At 32.5% G+C, this 21,297-nt stretch overlaps 2 protein-coding genes across 2 annotated transcripts; both read right to left on the reverse strand.

The window, feature by feature from the left end:
• Positions 1 to 215: 215 nt before the first annotated feature.
• On the reverse strand, positions 216 to 839 carry LOC127702880 (beta-1,3-galactosyltransferase brn-like). The gene is made up of 2 exons (XM_052207184.1): positions 508 to 839; positions 216 to 455 (listed from the first exon to the last, which is right to left on the reverse strand). The coding sequence occupies exons 1-2, from the start codon at positions 837 to 839 to the stop codon at positions 242 to 244; spliced, it is 546 nt and encodes a 181-aa protein (XP_052063144.1). The 3' UTR covers positions 216 to 241.
• Positions 840 to 10,947: 10,108 nt separating this feature from the next.
• LOC127700685 (beta-1,3-galactosyltransferase 2-like) lies at positions 10,948 to 16,795 on the reverse strand. Its single transcript, XM_052204283.1, has 2 exons — positions 16,705 to 16,795; positions 10,948 to 14,044 (listed from the first exon to the last, which is right to left on the reverse strand). Exon 2 carries the CDS (start codon positions 13,976 to 13,978, stop codon positions 12,545 to 12,547), a length of 1,434 nt encoding a protein of 477 aa, XP_052060243.1. The 5' UTR covers positions 13,979 to 14,044; positions 16,705 to 16,795; the 3' UTR covers positions 10,948 to 12,544.
• Positions 16,796 to 21,297: the final 4,502 nt, after the last annotated feature.

Here is a 21,297-nt window from a genome sequence, read left to right on the forward strand (position 1 = left end):
TCCTTAAATACTGGTAGACGAAACAGCTGTAACAGTTACAGTTTGTTTTCCGTTACACTTCTTGCTCAAATAGTGAAATATAAATAGGTTTCATTGTGTTCTCCTTTTCAATGTAATTTGTCTTTTTATCCCATTGATAAAATGAATTGGAATAATACGCATTTTCCCCCAAAGAACTATTTAACACGGATATTGATGATATACTTGAACACATTTGAACTTATTGTGCATCTTATGAAGTTCATGAGTTTTGTTCCACAGTTGATATTGCATCATCTTCATCGTCAATTTTCCATTCATGTACGAGAACATTCGGCGAGCCGTAGTCGTGACTAGTTATTAACGTGTCCAGTTTTTCAGGAACATATTTTACTTCAAATCTTTTGTCATGTGTGAGTGTTATGTTCAAAACTTCAGCTACTATTCCGAGGTAGATATCAGCAATACATATTTGTTTCACGTGACGGAAGGTCTTTGCTAACATTTACAACATTCATAGACAGTTACATAGATCCACCACTAACGCATGGAGGCCAATGTTTGTTAGGGTAATCGTCAGTAGATACGTACCACTTAGAATATTTCTTTCTACGAACTACAGCATGTTCATACTTAAAACCAATGAACACATCCTCGTTTTCAGATTCAGTAATATTTTCAATAAGATCTAGAAGAAGTGGTATATTTACATAGTAGTCATCATCTACAAACAGAACAAACTTAGCTTGACTGCAGTCATACACAGCCCAGTCAAATCCCATAATGGTCTTCAGAGTATTGTTTTTATACTCGTCGATGAAGTCCTCTTGGACCATGTCTTCATACAAATCATATTCCATCTTAGATAATGACGTGATAAGCGGTGAATCCCCTAATAAGTACGCTATTTGTATTAAACTGTTTGTAAAGTTCCCTCAAGTTGCTCGGATAGCCAAACGATGCCCAATTTGAAAAACATTAGATTTTACTAAAATTAATAAACTTGGGTCAACATGATTACCGGTACATTTACATATTGTACTCTTCCGTAACATGAGTAAAGACTAGCTTCGTTTATGTTCATCCATTCTGAAAAAAAAGATTAAATATGCCTTCTTTAAAGATCATAAAAATAAAGTTATACCAAAAATAAATAGAAGTAGATGGGGGTATACGTCAAAGGGACAGCAACCCGATGACAAAAATAATCAGTAGACATATAGATGGAAACATTCAGTCTTCGACAATGGACAGGTGTCTATACAAAATGTTGAGCGAGAGAGACTCGGAATCTGACTGAATGAGTTCTTTCTCAACATATTTGAATTAAAAGCACATGAAATCGGCGAAAAACGTTCTTGAAGGTGCCTTAAAATTATCAAATCTCTAAATACCAATACCGATTTTTCCTATTATTCAATATATTGTTGATAAGTAAATTTCCGTTTGATTGGGATAAAATAATCATAACTTAGGGTCACCGACATCATCCTTTACCTTGAATGTCGGTAATTGAAAATGCAAATGGTACATACAAGAATGAGAATAGCACTTAATTATAGTATACCGGTATGACATGTACGTGTAACAAAAAAACAAGTACAAGCAAAACAATAAGACACTATATCGTAACAAATTTGATCATAACTGTTTAAAGACGTGTCTACTTAAGTCAGTGATAAACACATTTTTTGCTTATTTTAAAAATAACCAAATCACTATAAAAAGTAAAATTAATTGCACTAAAACCACTGCTCTTGTTGATTGATTGATTGATTGATTGGTGTTTGTTTTAGTACTGTAACGGTTTTGTTCTTTTCGTTTACTCTGCCGTTTGATTATTAAAGTTTATATCGCAAATGTACTGAGTTTTTATCCTTGAACCAAGTGTATTTCAAGTGATTATTGACATATGACATAAGTCAGCTGTTACAGGTCTAAAGTTGTCATGCTGCTAATCTTACCAGAATTTTCTTGTCAATACTTTACTTTTAGTTCAAACACATTTAGTCTTTTTATGGATTATGCCATTGTTCATAAATATGTACAGTTTCAAATCAGGCATTTGTCCTGAATCTTTTTAGTTTGACTCTGACATGAATGTACAATACAATAATTGTATTGACAAAATTCGCAAAGTGTCCTCATGAGAGCAGAATAATTACGATTAAATCATCGTTACAAGATACAGTAATAAACATGATTTAAATGATTAAGTAGATTCAAACATTCGATGTAATATACATTTAAGAAAAAACTGCAGATAACATATTGACGAATAACAGCGAAAAATCCTTATTACCATAGCAAATAGTTTATTCTGTACAATAAGAATATTGCTTTAAAATATTGCAATTAAAATAATCAAGTTAAGGTTTATCGTTCCACAGATTAAGGCCTTTCATTTAAGGATAGTCTCTACTCATGTTTTTATAAAAATAAGAGAAGACGATATTTTTTAAAGAAGATGTGGTATGATTGCCATTGAGACAACTCACCACCAGAGACCAAATGGCATAAGCCTTCAACAATGAGCAAAACCCATACCGCATAGTCAGTCATAAAAGGCCCCGAAATAATGACAAATGTAAAACAATTCAAAAGAGAAAACTAACGGGTGATTTATGTACAAAACAAAGAACGAAAAACAAATATGATATACAGCAACACTTTTGACTTTTTGTCTGATACTTGGAATCCTCTAGTTTTATATATGTAGTGCTAATACAACTTTTGCCCAACAAAGCTCTACTTTTCTTTTCTTAATTTATTACATATAATTTAAAAAGCCATTTGTGAAAATCTTATACAGTCCTTGTTTTTTTTATAGTTTTTGAGAGAAGAAAAGTTGCCAATGTTAAATGTATGAAAAATCTAGAGAGAATCATTTCCTGTCAAATTTTCAATTGAATATATATTGCATCTTGAAAACAAGGACACAGACTTGTCTTTTTTTGTACTTTTAAAGTTCCGCTATTTATATACAGTCTTTTTAAACGCTTGTTATATGGAGACGGCGTAGCGAAAAATTCCACAAACTTTTCATTTTTATTTCAATTGGTGTGACCTTTAACACCGAATTGTTCAGTACATTTATTGGTAACTTTATAAATTTGAGAGTCGTAAACTAACACAAAACCTGCTTTATCGTACTTATCTAAATCAAGACTATAATCTCTGATAATAAATACATATGTTGCCAACTATAACTTTTAAGGTGATCGTAAGGAGTGTGTGAATAGAAGTTACGTGTTTCTTTACAAATTCTTTAATATGTTGCAATACAAATAACTGCAATATTGACATAGGTCTTAACCGAAAAGCAAAGTAAACTCGCTTATCTAATATATTTCCTGATTACACGATGGAATGAGGTTCATCTTTTAAAATCATTGAATATTTTGATATCTGACATATTTTTCGGAAAGAAACTAAATGAATTTCAATTGTTTGAGCCCTTTTGTTTAGATGTCGATGCTCATAACCGTCCAATGTATTTGCTTCCCTCTTTTATGCCTGATAAAGGTTATATGCGAACAAACGAGGGTCGCATGGAAATTTTTTTGAATTGTATCACTGATTTTTATATCTTTATGTTCAGTTTCTTTAGAAAGGTGTTTCAAACGCATACAGGTTTTATTTTTGATTATCGAAATACCTGAAAAACAAATCAAACAAAATATAATTAAAAATTTACATAAAGATGCAATCAACAGGTACCTTGATTTGGTTTGGAATATCCTACTATTCATTAAGTAAGAAGAAATCAAGTTTTGCAGAGGTCAAGTTTGTAGTAGTTTAGAGACCTTTTGCAATATTGATATTAATATAAATGTTCGGAACAATGACTTGAGGCTGCCAGATTCTAACTGAAATGAAAAATAGATTCAGGGAATTTGTTTTGGACACGAACTTGTCGATGGAATAGATGTATGTAGTATAACAGGAAATAGTTTCATAAGTTCAAATTCAGGAGTCTGTAATTCAGTAGTTTTCTTTGGTTGCTGTCTGTCATATTTTTTTATCCGTTTATTGTTTTGTCATAAGTTAGGCTATTGTTTTTTTCTTTGGAATTGTATCAGATTGTGTCACTTGGGAGTCTTTTACAGCTGACCATACGGTTTGAGTGTAACTTATTGTTGCAGGCCGTATGGTGGCAAATATTGGCTTAAATCGACGTCATTTGATCTTTATGAATAGCTATCTCATTGGCAATCGTACCACATCACCTTATTGTATATTCATACTTTCATTTTAAAGTGACTTTGAATTGGGTGTTTTGATCGAAGTCGTGAAATATGGAACTGACCGGACACTTCAACAAATGGTTCACGAGAAAAGATGAAACTTTTGGGAGCTTATTCACAAAGCATCCGTTAACTAACGAACATATTCATATCTCTGTTCAGTTTCCGGTAATTTTTAGTTTCGACAGAATCATTACATACATTTTATTTACTTTTTGGATGATTTTTAAGAAATGGGAAGCTTTTGATTAACTTAAAATGATGTATATCATAAATATTTTTTATCATCTAACTAGAGAACTTAAGTAGTGGTCTATATAATAATCATGCGAAAACCAAATTTAGTGATACACTTCATGAAAGGCTACATAATTACAGTTTATGTATGTCAAACAGTTGCAATATGAATGTAGCTGTAAGGAAATGAGTAATGTTTCCGTTTACTTCTTTACATGACTGATATACAATATATTCTATAGGGTAATAATTTTCGATTTATCTCCCGCTTCCTCTCTTCTCCTAATTAAATATCAAAAACTTTTATTCGAAGTATTTCTACCCATGAATCATTTTGCATGATTTTTATATTGGCTGGTACTTAAAAATGTCTCAACTTATTCGGTATATGAACAAAAAACAAAATCTTTATTTGCATTACATTTGACAAATTTTCGCTCTCCTGTTTTCTGAGATTTCATGATAAAAATCTAAGTGTTTTACTTAAGATAATTATTTCTTGTTATGAAACTTAGTCATTTTCCGAAAAACAATCATGTGTGTTAAGTTTGAAGTTACATTTTAAATGTTACATATGAAAAATTTTACCGGGTTTTCTAGTATCTTAGATTTAATGATAAAATCTTAGTTTTTGCCTCAATGTACTATTTTCATTTCATATGTCTTCATGTAATGCTTCATTAATAACATTCATACTACAATTTCTAAGTTTTCATAGATTTGAAAAAAAATCCAATCTAATCCAAACTATAACTATTAGCTTCGTACAATTTTAGTATATACATTTGAGGACATCATGGCCACATGAATACTCAAGAAGTTTCTGTACCAGTTTTAATAATGTTCATGTTTACGCCTTTTATGCATAGATTGTCTGGACTATACCAGCCATCCATTTAAAACAAATGATTTCCCAGTGCTAAATATGAAAGCAAAATAGTTTAACAAATAAAACGTTGACACAGAGATAAGCTATGTTATTTTGTTAGTATAATGCAAATGTTTATATTAACACTGCAATACTTTGAACCAAAAATGGTTCCACTTAACCTGACCCTATTACAAACAATAACATTTAAACAATCAAACGTTTCAAAGTCAATAGACTATGGCTTTAGAGGCAGGGCCAAACATTCCCCATGGATATGAGATGTGTAAAATGAATGCTTGTTCAATTCTATACCAAATATCATCGACATATATAAGTGGTTTCCCTTAAACTTACAAACCGTTAACACAGTATTGACGGTCTCGTCTCTACTACTTCTTGAAAGCTGGGGCTACATTTACATGTTTCCGATCCTTCGACCTTCTCCAGTTTCAAGAGACATTTTAAATATTAATGTAAGGATTGGTGAAACTTGTTCCTTTGTTCTTTAAGGACTCGGCCATTGATATTATCAGGACCACAAGCTTTATGTGGATTAAATATTGACAATTATTTTGTAATACCTGCTTCATTAACTGTTATGTTTGGCATTTAAGGGGTTTCTACGTATGTCTGAGATCATATCATCTGTTTTATTAGTAAATACAGAATAAAACTTCATGTTAAATATTTGTTTTTCCTCTGTGTTTGTAAATTGCTTGTCATCTTTTTGAAAGGTGCAACACCAGAGTTATCAGATTGTGTACTATAAATGAAGAGATTTTTGTTTTTTTGTTTTTTTATGTTTCATATAGACCAGATTATGATATTGGTATCACAGATCATTTTTTCAAAATATTTCCAATATCCTAAACGTTATTTTTTTTACTATAACGTTGTGCACGATGTCCCTACAACACGACGTTACACCAAAAATGGGACGTCAAAGAGTGTTTTCGGAAATTTTGACGTCGATTAATTAAATTTGTTAGTTTCATTCGTTTTTTTATATGTTATGGGTTGATTCTGTCTCTGTTATTTTTGTGATGTATTTTTACCATGAATTACCTCAAGTTGTAGAAATCGGTTAACAATGTTTACCCTTAATTCCCCTTAAAATGCTTTATCCCCGGCTTAGTATATTTCTAGGATTTTGATTGGATAACGCACGTCGTTACAAAACCCATAGCCCTTGGGTGTTGCTAACCCATATACCCGGACGTTGCTATCCATTACCCCGGAGGACGTCACGCGCGTTTTCCTTAGTTCCATGGTTGCTCTTTGTGACATATAGAATTCTGTAGATTATTCATGATGTCTGTAATTAAATATTTAATCCACTAACGATGTTATCTTATTTTGTTGATCATTTGCACCCATTTTAGTAAATGCATCACTTGGCTGCCACATTGTCTATGAATGGGACTACTGACCTAGCTATGCAAATGACCCACGTTGACGTCACACCGTCTATGATGTAATTCTCACAACATTGAGCGCCAAATTCGACCCACTCTAGTTTCTCTGTCTCCGTATTAAAAACGTCTTATATATGACTACCTGTAGGGTTCTACCAAAGGTAGTACCCTACACCCCGTGAAAGATATGTCAAATTCCCAAATTTCAATAAAAGATTTTTAGAAAATGAAAAAAACGTTGCTAATTACACTTTATGGTCGAATTTCTCTAAAAATCGACAGATTTGGACTAAGACCGGGAATAAATTCGTTATCTACGTTCATATCCGTAGATATGGATATTTTAACACCCTTCAGTACCCTGTACACCCTTCGGCTTTGCCTCAGGGTGTACTTGGATACTTCAGGGTGTTAAAATATCCATATCTACGGATATGAACGTAGATAACTTATAGTATTGTCGTAAATAATATAGGAATGCAAAATGGGACGGAATTATTAAATATACAGTTTTCCATAGATAAATTAAAACATAATTTTAGAAGCACAAAACTTAAATGACAGGCTGCTAAAATTTTATGGTGCATATCATATGTCATTGTAAATTTTCCATATCTTGATTCAACCCCAATACAAATATATCCGACACTCTGCAAGTAAATTATTTTTTTTACCCTTGATTAATTTGAAATGAATTGTACTTTCCTTGACACACAATTTGTCGAAATACAGCCCTTCTATTATTTGAACCCCAGCTTCAAAATTATTTCCCCAGTCATCTATAGTTTCTTGCTTAAGTTTTCTAACGTCTGATGTACTTTTTAAATTTTAGAATTCTTCTCTTGGATCGTCCGTAAAAACGGGTAATACAATCCCGGGTTGTATTATTTCAATGAAACTGTTTTCGTCGATGTTTGCAATTAGTCTTTCAGTTACCTCCGTTTCATGCACAAGTTTATTTTGACGAAAAGGTCCGGCTTCGCTAGTACATGAACTAGTTTCAGTACGACAGTTATAACATGAGTAGCAGGACAAGTCGCGAACTAAAACTTTTCGAGTACTTGTACTTTTAATTTGGTGAATGTACCTTACTGAAGGGGCGACTTTAAATGATCTATATATATTTCAGGGTACTTCCGCAACATAACGAAAAATTCACCTTTAACATATAGAGGACTGTCTTGGTGTCCCCAAATTGTCTTTGCAAAAGTTGTACATATCATTAATATCATTCTGAATCAAACATTTGCCTCTAGCAACAATAAATCACTAAAAGCTAAAAATGGTTATAAAACATCAAAATTTAATCTGTGTCGAATCTATGTTCCGAGTTTGTCAATATGCACTATTCTTTTTTCTACAGCCTTAAATATCTTTTTCGAAATTTCACCACACGATTTGTTTTTATTATCAGGAACATTTAATTGAAACAAATTTAGCACATGCAACGTCGGAAATAAGCGTTTTTCGGATTTTTCGACGTTTTCACTCGTTTGGACAAAATGGCTACCGTTTTGTAATGTTTCGTAGCATTTAATTCCTTTCAGACCCAAGCATGAAGTTAATAAAAAAACAAATCTAGGCATTGTGTACTCTTCGTGTATCTAACTTTTGTTTTTATACATTATAAATAACTTATTGAAATATCAGTTAAAAACCCACATTAATTGCTTTGACAAATGAAATATCAACTTGGACAAAATGACTACCGCTTGAACAATGAGGCAAATATTTGTACTATTGGTAGATGTTATTATTATCTTACCATTTTTAGACATTTTCTGCTATATCTACTTATAAAATACACTTTCAGTCGTTGAGTCAACGAAAAACGTCGTTGGACATTTTTCTTATTCCAGCTTAATATGCAGCCGCCGAGTCAAATAAAATTTGACAAAAAAATGACTTAATTGTCAAAAAGAACCGACACATATCGTTGTTCTTTCCAAGTTTCAGGAAGATAAGAGACTAATAAATTCAAATATACTAGATATTACTAAGCATATGACCAAGAGCTATACGAACATTATTGAAAACATAATTATACTGAATTTGTTTTTATAGTGGTTAGTGTTTGCTAACATTTTTGTTTTGTTTTGCGGAGGAAATGTCGAAGATTCTTTTTTAAATCCTATGGGTTGTAGGAACAGCGTGCGTAACGTATATATTATTATTATTGATCTTTCTTCCTTTTTATATCAGCTTTGTATTCTTGTTTATGAGCTTACACTCTTCAACTGTTACCCAAGGTTGTCTATTTTTGTTAGTGATAACTTTGTGTGGTACATTTTTCCTAATAGATTTTAATAGGTCTATCTTCTTCGAAAATAGACTGACAACGCCATGTCAAAAAAGACCAAAAGACAAACAACAATACATCAAACAAAACATAGACAACTAAACTAAAGACTGAGAAACACGCACCTCACCAAACACTGGGAGTCATCTCAGATTTTCCGGAAGGGTAAGTAGGTCATGCTTCTTATGTGGCATTCGACGTGTTGCTCATGTAAGTACAAAACCGATGATAAGTCTAATTCTGTAGGAAACATTCGAGGAAAACGGAATGGGATTGAGGTTATTGGAACATATCCGTCGTCATCTGTGAAACAGATATTCCATAACAGTCAACTGATTTGTAATGGCGCCCATACCATTTACGAAGAGATGATTCAACTTCACCACTTGAAACTCTTGATTTAATAGCTTTTTTGTAAGCAGCAACCATCTACCTAGAAAATTATGATAGGATATGCATCCTCTGAGTATCGTATCAACTGAGAACTATGCATGTGCTGCTTGAATGTTGCCATATAGAAATGGAAAGTTTACAATTTGGAAATAAAATCATCTGTTTGTCGTAAAGTGTGGCTCTAAACCGTAAATCATTTTCAATTTCTAGTTAAATCAAGGGGCAGTCTTAATTGTGTCTGTTGTATCATTTTTTTTTCAAGTTCGTACTATTCGGGAATGCCTAATATTTGTTGAAAAACACTTATTCCGAAAGAAAATAAATATATTGTCAATCAAGAATTAATCAAGCATCTTGATGAAGCAAGTTCCATAGATTTTTTTAAAATCATAGTGTTTTTTACCAAAAATGATTTGTCTCTCCCTTAAACTAGAAACTTGTATCTATGCTGGCCATTCTGTAAATATTTAATCGGTAAAGATAATGAATTATGTTTGATTGAGTTGACTTCAAAGTGTCACATTTTCATAAATTTCAGAGTCCAACGGCAAATCTCCAGCATCTTTCGTACAAATACAGAGTTGTTAAACTATTTCAGTACTGGCACTAAGGAATATAAAAAAATAGGATGAATCCTTACATTACAGATACAGAACAACATACTCTCCTTGATGAAGAAGACAAGAAAAAATATTTACTTTCCAATGTTGCATTAACAGTGTTAACCAGAGGGTTTGAGATACAATTTAAGCATCAGTAAATATACCGTTAAGTTAAGAACATCTTAAGACACCTAAATTGGTGTTTTAATCTTACATTGTAGGACAATTCCTATGATTTATCCTAAATTGCGACAAATTTGATAAGCCGTCTTATGACAAGAACAAAGATAGTTTAAGGAACACTGAAGGGGCAATATATATATATTGGCAGTCAGCAGGGTTTAAGAACATTTGTTGTTCGACCTGCTAGTCAATGCGTTTTGTTAAAATATACTTTTTCACTTTTTTGGTCTTTTGGAAAATGTTGTTTGTGCTGTATTTAGACCCCTCTAACAAGAAATTTGTTTTGCATGCACACGTATAAAAATTGCGGTTTTTATCCAACGCAATCATAGGTTTGAACGTTGTTTTCAATTAAGACTTGTTTATATTTTTTCGTTTGGGCTTGTATTATATTTTCCTACGGGTTTATATGATCCGTTCATCCTATTTCGACTCTCTAATATTCAAGAGTCTATCCTAAATTCAGGTAAATTATATGGCCTTCCAAATACCGTTTCGATCCCTAACATCACTGAAGAGACATTAATTGTCGAAATCCGGATATGGTGTAGAAAAAACTTTTGCACCTTTGTTTGTGGTATAGCATCTTTGCCGCAAGTTTATTGTTTTCTGTTTGGTATTAAATTTATAGTTAAGATCGACTTATTACACCTTGTGATCCGTTTATTTGGCAATCGCAAATTGCAGTCAGCAGGGTTTAAGAACAGAAGTAACGATACATGTACTCAATAAATAAATTATATAAACGCCTGAAAAGTGTACAAAACAACACCAATAACAAAAAAAGAAAACTATAAATGTAATTATTTATAAATATTTCGGATAACAGATATCCTTCATCAGTATGATTATGATCCATGGATGTCAAATGAATCATATCAATCTACTTTGATTAAACTATAACAATCTTGAAATTTATACAATAAAACAGTTAAACCGAACATCATAGTTTAGACGCTTGTACAATTCTAAAATTTTAAACGCAACATAGGTTATATATATATATATATATATATAAGGCATCCAGGTAATAAAATATGAAGTTTTAAAAGATAAAATAAAGGCATACAGACTTTATAGCATGTTCAGTGCTAATATTGACTTATATTGTGATTGGTCTTTGCAATTTGCATGTATTTTTCTTTGGATATTCAGTATGAAGAAAACAGAAATTGCAATTAGAAAAGGACTTTGTATATTATGCAAAGGAAAAGCGATTTAAACACCAAGTACTAGATCAAATAAATTATCGGCAATTTGACCAATTTCCCCTTCAACACACTGCTTTAGATTTTTCTATATCAGGGACAGGCCCTGATTCTAGACAATATTAGACAATGATGTCAAGTAACAGTGCAGGAACGTCAAACGTTCATGTTCATCCGCGTAAATTTATCAATAAAAGGCACTCGACTTCATTCATACAACCGAACAGCTATCTAAACATTTTGCATGTTACTAACTATTTCATTTTATTTCATATTCTTCACCAAAACATATTGTTAAGACAAAATTGCAGATAAAAAGGATAATAACATATTTGTTTTTGATATTAAAATTGAGAATGGAAATGGGAAATATGTCAAAGAGACAACAACCCGATCAAAGAGCAGATAACTGTCGAAGTCCACCAATGGGTCTTAAACACAGCGAGAAAATCCCGCACCCGGAGGTGGGCCTCAGCTGGCCCCTAAATAAAAATGTGTACTAGTACAGTGAAAATGGACGTCATACTAAACTCCAAAACATATAAATCCATTAAAATTTTTAAAAAAATACAAGACTAACAAAGGTCAGAGGCTTCTGACTTGGGACAGGCGCAAAAATGCGGCGGGGTTAAACATGTTTTGTGAGATCTCAACCCTCCCCTATACCTCTAACCAATGTAGAATAAAGAAACACACAGCAATACGCACAGTAAAACTCAGTTTAAAAGAAGTCTGAGTCCGATGTCAGAATAGGTAACAAAAGAAACTAAGCAAAATGACAATGGTACATAAATTAACAAAGGACTACTAGCAGTTACTGACATGCCAGCTCCAGACCTCATTTAAACTGATTGAAAGATTATGTCTTCATCATATGCAAATCAACCACAATCCCTCCCGTGAGTGGTTTAGTATCATACCATCATAAAATATATGAGAAGAAGATAAGCCGTATCATGCCAACAACTGGTTTTAGAATAAATGTGTTCATTTACGATGCAAAGACCCTAAATTTATCATTAAGAATATATAGGGTAAAAACATTTATATCATGTGCAAAGATTTTACATTACAATTTATTAAAGTCGGCATCTAAACAGATAGTTGACACTACAGTACCATATCATATTTGATTTTGAACTTGTTCCAGTCTTCAACTAATTTCATTGGAGATCTGAATCCATGTGATGAAAATAAATGTTTCATTCTATCTGGTCGATATTGTGTACTAAATCTTGATTCATGAATTGGAGAAATCTGTAACTCTTTACACACAATACCTAGGTATACGTCATCTATAAATATTGGCTTCATGAATTTGAACTGAGTCAATAGTTTATTAATAATATCAATGGTCAATACTAACGAACCACCACTGGCGTATGGTGGCCAAATATCATCCTTAAAATCATCTTTTGGAATAAACCATTTAGATTTAGCATTCCTTTGAGGTTTGGCATCTTTCCAGACATATCCCAAGAACACACTGCGCTTTCTGGCAATATACAAACTATGCAAATGATTCCAAATGTATTTGGTATTCACAATGTAGTCGTCATCTACAAAGAAGATATAGTTTGCATCACTGCAATGGGAAGCAACCCATGTGAAACCCATTATCGTTTTTAATGTATTATTCTGATAGTCGTCCAGAAAATTCTGTTGAATAATGTCTTTATATGTGTCACTTTCCATTTGTATAAATGATTTCAGCAACGGTGAATATCCAAGGAGGAAAACCAGTTTTATTCCTGGGTTTGAGGAAGCTCCCCAAGTATTTCGTATAGCTATTCGATGGGCGATATGGTTAACATCAGATTTTACCACAATTAGCAAGAAAGGATCAGACTTAGCACCATTTGATTTACACACTTGAACTGGAACATGAAGGTATGGAAATGAATAATCGTAAATTTGAGTACTCTTTGTAGTATTGTTTCTCACTTGAACTTTTGTAGTTTTGTTTTTAACTAAAACTTTTGTAGTATTGTTTTTAACCAGAGCTTTTAAAGTAATGTTTTTAACTTGAACATTTGTAGTTTTGTTTTTAACAAAAAGTTTTGTAGTATTGTTTTTAACTAGAACATTTAAAGTATTGTTTTTAACTTGAACTTTTGTAGTTTTGTTTTTAACTAAAACTTTTGTAGTATTGTTTTTAACCAGAGCTTTTAAAGTATTGTTTTTAACTTGAACTTTTGTAGTTTTGTTTTTAACTTGAACTTTTGTAGTTTTGTTTTTAACTTGAACTTTTGTAGTTTTGTTTTTAACTAAAAATTTTATGGTATTGTTTTTAACTAGAACTTTTAAAGTATTGTTTGTAACTAAAACTGAATTCGTATTTTTTTGTGACACCGTATGAGAAACAATTGAGTTAACAGTACTTTTATCAGTATGCACTCTTGCATAAGACTTCTTGTTAACTGATGTTACAAGTTTTGATTGTTGACTAGAATTGGAAGAGATGTTTGCAAGAATGCAGATGAGTAAAAGTATAGGTACAGTCTTAAATAGCGCTATTGAAAGTATACGAAGTTTCTTCCACATGTTTTCCAGCGGGTATCAAAATTGGTACTGTTTACTATTCACGTATGAAATCCACAATTTTGGCATCTGAAACATATAAATGAACTATTTATCTGTGTTATGCTTTGCAGTTGGGTTGCTAACCATTACTGTCCATATAACGCAACTCTAAACAACTGTCAGACACATGGAAGGTTTGGTAAACTATAACACAAGCTTTTACCCACCATTTTCTTACGAAAATACCTATACCAAGTCAGGAATATGAAAGCTGTTTTCCCTCGTTCTGTTGGTTTGATTTTTCCACATTTTGAATTTACACTAATATTAATTCTGTTCGTTTATGGATACTTTGAGGAACTGGAATTTGTATCGTACATCGGATATATTCATATCAATCGTTCTATATATCAATTGACTGACCCTACCATAGACAAAAAAAAATTGACTGGCCCTACCATACACAAAAATATCTTCATTATTAAATGATAAGATTGGTCCTCTTAAAGACACGTGCATTATTATGATAACTAACATATTTTAAATTTCCTTGCACATTTATTTAGTAAAAAGCGTTGAAAATGATAAGTGATAGGAACAGCCCTTTGTTGGGCTGTTAAAACTTCGCTAAAACACGTAAATTTCTTCAAGAATAATATTTTTAAAGTTATGCCCGAATGCGATTGAAAACATAACATTGTGGTATTTCTTATGTTCTTGTAAAATATTTGAAGACATGTTGAGATCCACTTACATTGTAAATTATTAACGTTTTGTCCTTTTCGCATGGTCATTAAATTAATGATTGTTCTTTACTTTCTTGTCCAGGGCGTCCATAGCTGACGGCAAGTTTTGGTAACAAGTCTTAATATGTAAAATGAAAGGGGATATAAAATAGTTAATAGCGTTTTTCTGACAATGAAGTTATCCCTGAAGTAAGCATGAAAGTGTCGTGACGAGTCACATATTGAGAGGAAGATTACTATTAATTTTTAGGTCATCACCTCACAGATCAAGGCCAAAATTAATAAAAATAGACGAGGACTTGTGCAAAAAATGTAGTTTACAGATGCTTGCTCAATTTAGACAAATTCTACATATGGGGTTACAAACTTACTTGGATGTATATAGTTATTATAGGTAATGATATCAGGATTTGAAAGATAAATGTCATAAATACTAAGGCTAGACCGTAGTTTGTAATGAAAAATGATATCCGGATGCCAAATAAATACTACATAAAGGTTTGCAACCTTACTGAGATATATGATTCAATATAGTGGGAAGTAGATCCCTATTGATTTTGTGGTCACCATGTTTCAGGTCTGAGTCATCTCACTAAAAAATAGAATTTGTGTTAAAAGAGGTTTCCCGGTGTAAATGAAGTACTACATACGAAAAAGCAACTTTACTGGGATATATTATCACATTTGATGAGATTACGATATGGAATTTGCGGTCGTTAAGAAGGTTCCTATTATTTTCAAGTCACTTGGTATAATAGCAAGGTCACACTTACTAAAGAAAGATTGACATAAGACAATATTAATTTTTAAAATCATCATGTATGTTGGACGAGGAGAACGTGAGCTTGCTTACTTTAGAATCGTTGATGTGTTAAGTTTTCAATATGAACTCCATTTCCATCGTTTCTTTTTTCTTGTCGCAACGTTTATCTTTGTCTCCCGATTACCATTGTTCTTGACTGTAGCTTCAGTATTTTGGTTCTTCTTAGAGACAACTGTATTGTATTTGAATAATCACCGGTAGTGAATATTAGTTATTTCGGGCCTTTTATAGCTGACTATGCGGTACGAGTGCTCATTGTTGAAGGCCGGACGGTGGCCTACAGTTGTTAAATTCTACGTTATTTGGTCTTTGTTTGAAAGATGCATCATTGGCAATTATACCGCAGCTTCTTTTTTTATAAAGTAATAAACTTTAATAATCCATAAAACACAATAAATATATGTTTAGGTTTACAGACACGAATTTTAGCTATAGCAAATTGACTTGTAATATCATCTTCTACATGTCCTTATATGAATTTTCAGACATTGGTAGTGTATATTCAATACTTAATTTATATTGAAACTTGTAGCATCCATATTGCTGCAAGAGGACATTAAAGTGTAGTTAAGGAAGAGCTTTTTAATTTACTATTATTTTGCTATAATTAGAACGATTTAAAGATTCATGTAAATTGATAAGCATCACTAATTATATTGGTCTACCACTAAAATTCAGTCAAATTTATAATTTCCTCTACCAGATCGGTTATGACAGTGATTCTCTCAGTTGTACCTTATAAAGACAGCGGATTTGCTATTTATCGCCCTTCCCTTCGCCTATGTCACCCTGCTCAACTCTTCATACAATTGCATATCACGGCTTTGTGACGTCAAATATTTTAACCCGGCCTTAATCACTTTAACCCGGACTGATCAACGACGTCATAATAAACGAACCGAAGTTGCTTAGTTTGACCCGGACTTATCATGTCATCTTCCGGTTTGCTGGTGAAACACTTGTTTCTATCATGCAAAATACACAAATACAATCCGATAAATCGATTATCAGATCCTCATCATATTTATATTGTAAAATATCAGCTGCTCTACACAAAATGAATCCTTTTTGAACTCGTTCGCTGCGCTCACTTGACAAAAAGCTTCATATTGTGACTCGCAGCTGATATTTTAAAATATAAATATGTGGACAACCTGATAATCGGTATATATACTCACTTTTTGGTCGATCATTTATCTTTGTCTTTCATATGTTCCAATTTTGTTTTCCTGCAGCTTGTGTTTTAATTACTTGTATGTCTGACCTTTAACCTCCAGCTTACTTAAACGTGTCTCCTATCATTAACAGTTTTATACGTTAGAAGGAAGTTTACTCTTCAACGACCATTATCCTGTTACATTAAACACACTGTGTATTGCTATTTTAATTCTTTTTTTTTGGTCTAAATTCTTCCTTCCTTCCTTTATTTTTCTTTTCTTTTCCTTTTTCTTTAATTTGTTATTGTTTACCTCTTTGCTTCTTTGCTTATTTATTTGTTGTTTTGTCCATTCCTATAGTTCATGTGAAGTTTTCATAGAACTACATCGAATTACTCTCGCCAGTCCTTTGTTAAGGAAGCAACCATTTAACTTCAAAAAGATAAGGGTATTGTTTTTTGTCTGATTCAGAAATTTTGTTTTCGTGCAAAGCCCGAATATTTTTTTTCATACTTTTTCGACGCTATCAATGAATTTATTTTTCAAAATTTAAGACTAAGGTATGGGGAAATCTGTATTCGGAATATTTTTTTTGTCATACGCTTGACCACAATATTTTTTCATCAAATTGGTGATCAGAATATTTTTTTTAGGAAAAAACCGTACCCCTACCCCCCTTCCCACCCCACCCCCATTTGAAGTTAAATGGTCGTTCCCTTAATTTGTTGGAGACTGGAATCCATGCGAGGCATATAAAACATTTGTCGCAGAATGCCAGACATAGTGATTACAATCGGCGTCAACTATTTGTATTAAGCTTTATATTTCAGAGGGTAGAAGGCCGTATATGCAAATGCTTCATGTTACGAAGTTTCGTCTATAACAGGTCCATTCCCCTTGGCCTAATTTACATGGTTCAGCGACTGCTTGAAATTTTTGTTCGCTATGTAACTTTCACTATAGTTATGAGTAATATGATAACTATATATGGTATATGGGGTCCTTGGAACGTTTTCATGTCCGTCAGACAGGGTTCAACTGACCTCGACCTGAATTCATGGATCAGTGATCAAGGTTAAAGTTACATGATAAGCTCCGTTTCTCAGATACTTTTTTGTGTATAAAATGATTGTAAGGTGTGATTGTCAGTCTGAAAGGTTTTATCTGATCTTGACTTCATTTTTACGGTTTATTAGAATATGTTAAGTTTTTGTGTTTTTGGTCTGTTTTTTATACTATAAAAGATAAGTGAACTATATTTGCTGTATATAATGATTGTTAAGTGTACACGTCTGTCTGGTAGCTTTCATTTGTCCCTGACCTTATTTCCATTGTTCATTGGTAAATATTTAATTTCAGTAGTTAGATATTCTTTTAAGATACTTCAATATGTCAACTATATTTGGTGTTGATTACAAGGTGTACATGTCTGTCTGGCCGAGTACATCTGACTTTGACCTCATCATTTTCATGGTTCATTTGTCAATGTAAAGTTTCCCTGGTTAAGTCTGCTTCTTAGATACTATAAGCAATACGGTTAACTGTATATGATGCTTGGGCTCAGGTGTACAAGTTTGTCTGGTAGTGTTCACCTGACCTTGACCCACACCCGATGTTGCAATTACTGAAATAGAAGAAATGCCATTGATAACGACTGTGTGTGTTCTGACATGTAGAAATGCCTTAATCCAATTTAGTGCGTTATTGCGAATACCATAGAAGTGAAGCTTATGAAAGAGGCTATGATGTGAAACTATGTCGAAAGCTGTAGCAAAGTCTTTTATGATAAAGTCTGTTTGAGTGTTACTATTATTATTGTGTGACAACTTTTGAATAAAATCTATAATTTGTGTTTTACAAGACCTTGATTTTTTTTCTAAATCATGCCGAAGAACGTGTAATATATGATATTTTTCTAGGTGAGACATCCTACCACTTGTAATGATATATACCAAGAACTTACAAAATATACATTTTAGAGATATAGACCTGTAGTTTACGGGTTTATATTATTCCCCTTTCTTGAAAGCTGGGGCATATACATGTTTCCGATCCGTCGGTATTTCTCCATTTTCAGGAGACATTTTAAATATTAAGATTGATGAAACTTGTTCCTTTAGCTCTTTAAGGATTCAGCCATTGATGTTATCAGGACAACAAGCTTTATGTGGATTAAAGTTTGACAATTATTTGGTAATACCTGCTTCATTTACTGTTATGTTTGGCATTTGAGGGGTTTCTACGTTCGTCTGGGATCATATAATCTGTTTTATTAGTAAATACAGATTAAAACTTCATGTTAAATATTTGATTTTTCCTCTGTGTTTGTAAAACGCCTGTCATCTTTTTTTCAAAGGTGTAACACCAGAGTTACATCAGCTTGTGTAGTATAAATGAAGAGATTTTTTGTTTTTTTTGTTTTTTTATGTTTCATTTAGACCAGATTCATATATTGGTATCACTTTTCTTATAATTCAAACAAGTAAAAATAACAAAAATGCCGAACTCCGAGGAAAATTCAAAATGGCAAGTCCCTAATAAATTGGCAAAATCAAAAGCTCAAACACATCAACCAAATGGATAGCAACAGACATATTCCTGACATGGTACAGGCATTTTCTTATGTAAAAAATGAAGAGATTTTTTGTTTTTATTTTTTATGTTTCATATAGACCAGATTTATTTATTGGTACATCACAGATCATTTTTTTCAAAATATTTCCAATATCCTATACGTTATTCTTTTGTTTCAATGTTTTATATTATTATAGATCTTTCTTCCTTTTTATATCAGCTTTGTTTTCTTGTTTATGAGCTTACGCTCTTCATCTGTTATCCAATGTGTATTTTTGTAGGTGATCATTTTGTGTGGTACATTTTTCTCCTTCTTCGAAACCATGTCTTGGCAAAAACAAAGACCAAAAGACAAACTACAGTACACCAAACAAAACATAGAAAACTAAAGAGCAACACCCACCCCACCAAAAACAGGGGGTGATCCCCCATTTTCCGGGAAGGGTAAGCAGATCCTGCTTCTTATGAGGCATTCGTCGTGTTGCTCATGTAAGTACAAACCTTGTGATAAGTTTAAATCGGTAGGTCACATTCGGGAAAAGGGAACGGGATTGAGTTTATTGGAGCATATCCGTCGTCATCTATGAAACAGATATTCCATAACGTTGAACTAACTCGTAATGGCGCCCGTAAAATTTATGAATTGACGATTTCAACTTCACCTCTTTGAACTCATAAGTTTAATAGCTTCTTTGTAAACAGCAGCCATCTACCTAGGAAATATGATAGGATATGCAACCTCTGGATATAGTATAAACTGTGTGCTATATACTTCATATGCATGTGATGGTAGAATGTTGCCATATAGAAATGGAAAGTTCACAATTTTTGTCGTAAAGTTTGGTTCTTAACCGTAAATCATTTTCAATTTCTAGTTAAATCACGGGACAGTCTAAACTGTTTCTGTTGTAACTTTTTCTTCAAGTTCTAACTATTCGGGAAGGTCTAATATTTGTTAACAAACACATAATCCGAAAACAATATATATTGCCAATCAAGAAATAAATCAAGCATCTTGATGAAGCCAGTTTTAGAGGTTTTTTTTATCATTGTTTTTTTTTTTACCAAAAATGATTTATATCTCCTTAAAACAAAATATTCGTATCTATGCTGGCCATTCTGTAAATATTTAATCGGTAAAAATAATGCAATATGTTTGAGTGAGTTGAATTCGAAGTATCACATGTTCATAAACGTCAGAGTCCAACGGCAAATCTTCATCAGCTTTCTTACAAAAACAGAGTGATTTAACTATTTCAGTACTGTTACGAAGGAATATGAAAAATGGGATGAATCCGTACTTTATAGATACAGAACCACATACTCTCCTGGATGAAGAAGACTAAGAAAAATATTTACTTTCCAATGTTGCAACCAACAGTGTTAACAAGAGGGTTTGAGATAAAATTTAACCATCAGTAAATATACCGTAAAGTTAGGACCATCTAAAGACACCTAAATTGAAGTTCTAAATTACATTGTAGGACAATTCCTATGATATATCCTAAATTGCGACAAATTTGATAAGCCGTCTTATGACAAGAACAAAGATAGTTTCAGGAATACTGAAGGGGCAATATATATATATAAATATAAACAAGTCTAAATTGAAAACAACGTTCAAACCTATGATTGCGTTGGATTAAAACCGCAATTTTTATACGTGTGCATCCAAAACAAAATTCTTGTTCGAGGGGTCTAAATACAGCACAAACAACATTTTCCAAATGACCAAAAATGTAAAAAAGCTAGCAGGTCGAACAACGGATGTTCTTTAATTCTACTGACTGCCATCGTCGATTGCCAAATAAACGGATCACCAGATGTAACAAAATGGATCTAAACTATTAATTTAATACCAAACAGAAAACAATAAACTTGCGGAAAAGATGGTATACCACAAACAAAAGGTGCAAAAATTTGAACACCATATCCGGATTTCGACAACTAATGTCTCTTTAGTGATGTTAGGAATCGAAACGGTATTTGGAAGGCCATATAATTTACCTAAATTTAGGGTAGACTCTTATATAGCTAATC

Source organism: Mytilus californianus, unplaced genomic scaffold (genome assembly GCF_021869535.1).
Source record: "Mytilus californianus isolate M0D057914Y unplaced genomic scaffold, xbMytCali1.0.p SCAF_5, whole genome shotgun sequence".
NCBI lineage: Eukaryota > Metazoa > Mollusca > Bivalvia > Mytilida > Mytilidae > Mytilus > Mytilus californianus.

Coding starts and splice junctions, on each gene's coding strand:
- LOC127702880 (XM_052207184.1), bottom strand. CDS start 839: ATGGAATATGATTTGTATGAAGACATGGTCCAAGAGGACTTCATCGAC. Junction 456..507: donor TGCGTTAGTGGTGGATCTAT/GTAACTGTCTAT, acceptor CCGTCACGTGAA/ACAAATATGTATTGCTGATA.
- LOC127700685 (XM_052204283.1), bottom strand. CDS start 13,978: ATGTGGAAGAAACTTCGTATACTTTCAATAGCGCTATTTAAGACTGTA.